General features: G+C 20.2%; 1 protein-coding gene across 1 annotated transcript; it reads left to right on the top strand.

The window, feature by feature from the left end:
- Window positions 1-2,803: 2,803 nt before the first annotated feature.
- PGO_002785 (variable surface protein) lies at window positions 2,804-3,970 on the top strand (the record flags this gene model as incomplete). The annotated part of the gene is made up of 3 exons (XM_028691189.1): window positions 2,804-2,833; window positions 2,965-3,705; window positions 3,803-3,970. The coding sequence occupies 3 exons, from the start codon at window positions 2,804-2,806 to the stop codon at window positions 3,968-3,970; spliced, it is 939 nt and encodes a 312-aa protein (XP_028546990.1).
- Between the last annotated feature and the right edge of the window lie 716 nt (window positions 3,971-4,686).

Below are 4,686 nucleotides of genomic sequence, written 5' to 3' on the forward strand. Positions count from 1 at the left end.
GAAATTAAAACTATTATTAATGAGATCTATACAAATTCCAAAATATACTTATTTATTGAAAACACAAGCAAAAATATCCAAGAAAGAATTGCAAGCACCAATAATTCTGAAGAAGTCCAAAAAATAAAAGAAGAGATAATTGATATAACTAATAAGCATACAAAAGCAGAATCTGAGTTATAGCAAGTTAATAATGCATAGAATAGAATTAAAAAAAAAAAAGGAGATGCATGCATTATTTGTATCATTATCCAAGGAGTATGAAAATAATTATAACTCTGCAAAATATTTTATGGATGGTTCCGATAATATAATAAATATCTTAGAAAATCAATTAGGAAAAATATGAAGATTAATTAATTATTATGAAAATGAAATTAATAAATTAGAAAAAGAAGTATATAATATATTATGTGCACCTGTTATTGATATTTCATAAGATGGTAAAAGAAATTGCTAATTTATATAGAAGAAGAAGAAAAAAAAAAAAAAAGAAAAATTATATAGAGAACAAGATACAAAACTATATAAAGAACAAAATCGCTCGGATGATAGTGATCTAAAGGGAGATAACAATAGTACTAAATAAAAATGGATATCATTCTAAAGGTGTTGAGAAATGATAAGGGTTTCACATTCAGGAGAAGTTATTTTAGGTTTCTTTCTATGTAATAGTATTGCATTAATTTCATTTAATCGGAATGTTGTGCAAAAGTTATGTGTTGATTCTCTAGATCAGGAATTATAGGGTGGTGGCGCTTTTAAAGGGGGGAATAAGGAAAAAGATGTTAATGTTTGTTTTGACGAGTATTATTATTCAAAAGAGAACATTCATATATACACTTATAAATATAAGAATATATTTTAGAATTCATACTAAATAGAAAAATTATAAAATGCATATTTATAAGGTATAATAAGTTAAGGTATACAGAAATGAGTTAAATAATCAAAATAAAGACTAAAAAAAAAAATATACAAATAAAATGAACACACAATAATAATTGTAATATATAAGTATATATAATATATGATAAAATTAAAAGAGAATGTTATAATAATAAAATAACAAATCTGTATTAACATATATATGACTTATAAAATTAAAATATTATTAAAACGTCAATAATTATAAATAAATGCATATAGGAATATAAAAAAATAAATATATCAACAAAAATGATACATACACATAAGAAAAACACGGAACCTAATAATTAAAAAAATGCACTAAAACCTATACACTAAACAAGGAACATGGAACATAAGCCAAAACATAAAAACATAAAAACTGTAAAATAAAAATAAACATTGGAACGATAAAAATAGAACTTAAACATTCAACACCAAAAACGTGAATCAATAAACAATGAACCCTAAATCCTGAACATATAAACTCTGAAAACTAAAACTTAAAACATAAACTCTAAAACATAAAAAATATGTTGCTTGTATATATATTTTTTATTTATTTAAAGAATAAGCTTGATTATATATTAGCATTTAATATCTTCACAAAAAAAATAATACTTATTATGCATAAATTGTAGAAGTGAGAAACGATATAAAAAAATAATATATATTTATATTTACCATACTATTATAATAAAATAGTGTTGCTCGCAGTTTTAGAATTATTAAATATATATTTTTGTTTCCATTTTAAACATTTATATTAGTAAAGAAATCATATATATAAAATTATAATTATATGGTATAAAATATTAGAATATATAATTCTGATTACAAAAATTAGTAATTCCTGAAGTTACTTAAAAATATATATGTGCATTATATATAAAGCAATACAGTAAAAAAAATATATATTGAAAAGGATAAAGTAAAAAGTAATATTATGTAACAATACGAATAAAATATATAATGTATATTCTACAATTTATATTTTATAACTATATCATTATTATTTTAATAAATATATATATTGCTTTAAGCAATATATATAAATTATTAGAATTATAAAATTTTCATTAGAATATAGTAACTGATTCACAATTCCAATAACAGCATTGCTTTTATACATATGATAAAGAAATAAGATTATTATATATGTTATATTAATAAATGATTAATATATATATATATACAATTATATAATATGGGATGATATCAATTACAAATATTAGATTCAATATTGTATACGTACATTTTTGACAATTCTATGTAACTTTTTGAAGTATAATGAACTAAAATACACAATATTTATAATTGTCTTTCATTTTTTATATATTATTAGTAAATTTATATGTTTAAGTCTATTAATTCTAAAAACTGATTTTTAAAAATATTCTAAAAATTATATTCATAAATATAATCCCTAAAAAAAATAAACCTAGTACATTATAACTACAAGAATTAATATACAATAGAATATATCTAAATAAGATAACTAAAAAATATATTTATATTATAAAAATATGTTTCGTTTATTTTCTTATAGAAGATAATTTGTTATTATTTAAATTCTATATGTATACCATTAATACAAAGGTATAATTTATTATCGAAATTATCATTATTTTTTACTGCCATGAATATATTTTTCATGTCATATATTTATGTTAACTTACGCTTTCACTGTTCCAGTATAATGACATAACATATATTAATATACGCTTACAAAATTTTTAAAAATATGAATTCAAAAATTCTGTAAACACATATATATATATGATTTAATAAATATGGCATAAATATAATAATTATTAGTAAATTATGAACAGAAAATAATCTGTAGTAAATAAAGTATATATTTATTTATAAGAATTCATTCACTTATGACATAATGGCTGATCCCACACATGAGAGTCCAAATGTATTTTTCTATTTGCAATAATTAATATATTTTTTATAATTTAAAAAATCGTTTTCTATAATGTATATGCATAAGGTTTTTCTTTAATGTATTACTATAAATTACTAATACATGATAATATTTTTTTTTAGTTCGATTTTAAGGATATATTTCCTAATTGTATCAAGGAGTATAATGATATTAAAAAAGTAAAGGATCAAGACGATTTTAATTCAGATGAATTTTTTCTAGTATGCCGTAAAATTGAAAGGCAATTAGAAATTAAAATGGATAATTTTAAATTGTTTTGTGTTTTCTTTAGTAACTACTTGCAACATATAAATACAAAAGGAGGGATTGAAAAAGAACCATATTGTAAGTATTTCAATTACCTTATAAAATATTTACTATATAATCATCCAGGATCATCTTGTTCTGAAGAAAGAGACTGTTATAATAAAATGATAAACATATTCGAAGGAGATAGAAAGAATGACATGAATATATGTGTTCCTTATGTAAATGATCTTGAAGAAAACGTATATAAATTATTGGATTATCTGAATTACCTTTATAATTATCTTGAAAAATTAAGAACACACTATATAACATGTGAATCCAATACCCATTGCTTTCAAAATTATACAGATTTCTTAAGAATGTGCAAAGAAATGAATAATAATAGTTTAAAAGTAGTGATGAATATGGTTAAAGATGAATACAAACAATATATTCCAATAGAACCTGAAACCATACATATCACGAAGAAGTTACAATCATCCTCTATGATAAGTGCACCAAAGGTGATTATAATTGTATGTATTATTACACTTACAACAACGTTTATTCCGTTTATTCTGTTTAAGGTTAATAATAAATTATATCTATATATTGTACATTATATTAAAAATTGTATTACACATTATTTTAATATTATATATCCAAAATTATTGTGTAGATAATAAATACATGATGCTTCTTTATAAACAGAACACATCTTGTCGCTTATATATAGAAAAAATGATAAGGAAGTTAAAAAAATTTTGGCACAAAAAAAGTAAACAAAATTTAAAATTATTAAATCAATTTGAAAATGATTTTGAAGAATTAATGGATAAAAATTCACAAATAATATATAACACTTTATACTACCCCTAAAAAAGGTATAATAACAATTAATAACTCATCTTTTTTATTTTAATAATATAATAAATTATTAAAAATACTATTGTGTACAAAATTAAAATACTGAAATAAATAATTATAGGAGCAAAAATATTTAAAATTAATGACAAAATATGAAAAAAAATACATGGTAATATTAATTTAATTCAGAGATCAGGTTTAGGTAGCATTAGATTTTGTCATAAATAAATTATTTTTTAAATATATGATTTTGCTAATGAGTTCAATGTTAATTATTAAATATGATAAATTTTAATTTAAATAATATTCTACATTATTATATACCTCCACAGTTGGAGTGCGTAAAAATTGGAGGCATAATGAAATTAGTATACGTTATTACACTGCAAGAGAAACTTTGCACAATGGATGGAAAAAACATTAATACTATAAAATGGATTATATCCAATTTAGTACATGTGATGTTTTATAAATCTAATGAGCAGAAAGAAGTAGAAATATTTTTAAGGTAAAATATATATTTGCTGGAATAAATTATCCCTATTAGTTATTTCATTTTATTTTTATAATTTAATCTATGAATGCATATAGCTTTATACAGAATGTACATATTTTAAGAATTACTATGGATTATACTTAATATATATATAATAATGATATATTTTGTTATGTAGTAATTTATTTTTTTTCTGTTATATATTTTATTGCAAAAATATGTAGCATAGATT

The sequence above is a fragment of the Plasmodium gonderi genome (assembly GCF_002157705.1).
Source record: "Plasmodium gonderi DNA, contig: Pgo-contig_316, whole genome shotgun sequence".
In the NCBI taxonomy this organism is placed as follows: domain Eukaryota; phylum Apicomplexa; class Aconoidasida; order Haemosporida; family Plasmodiidae; genus Plasmodium; species Plasmodium gonderi.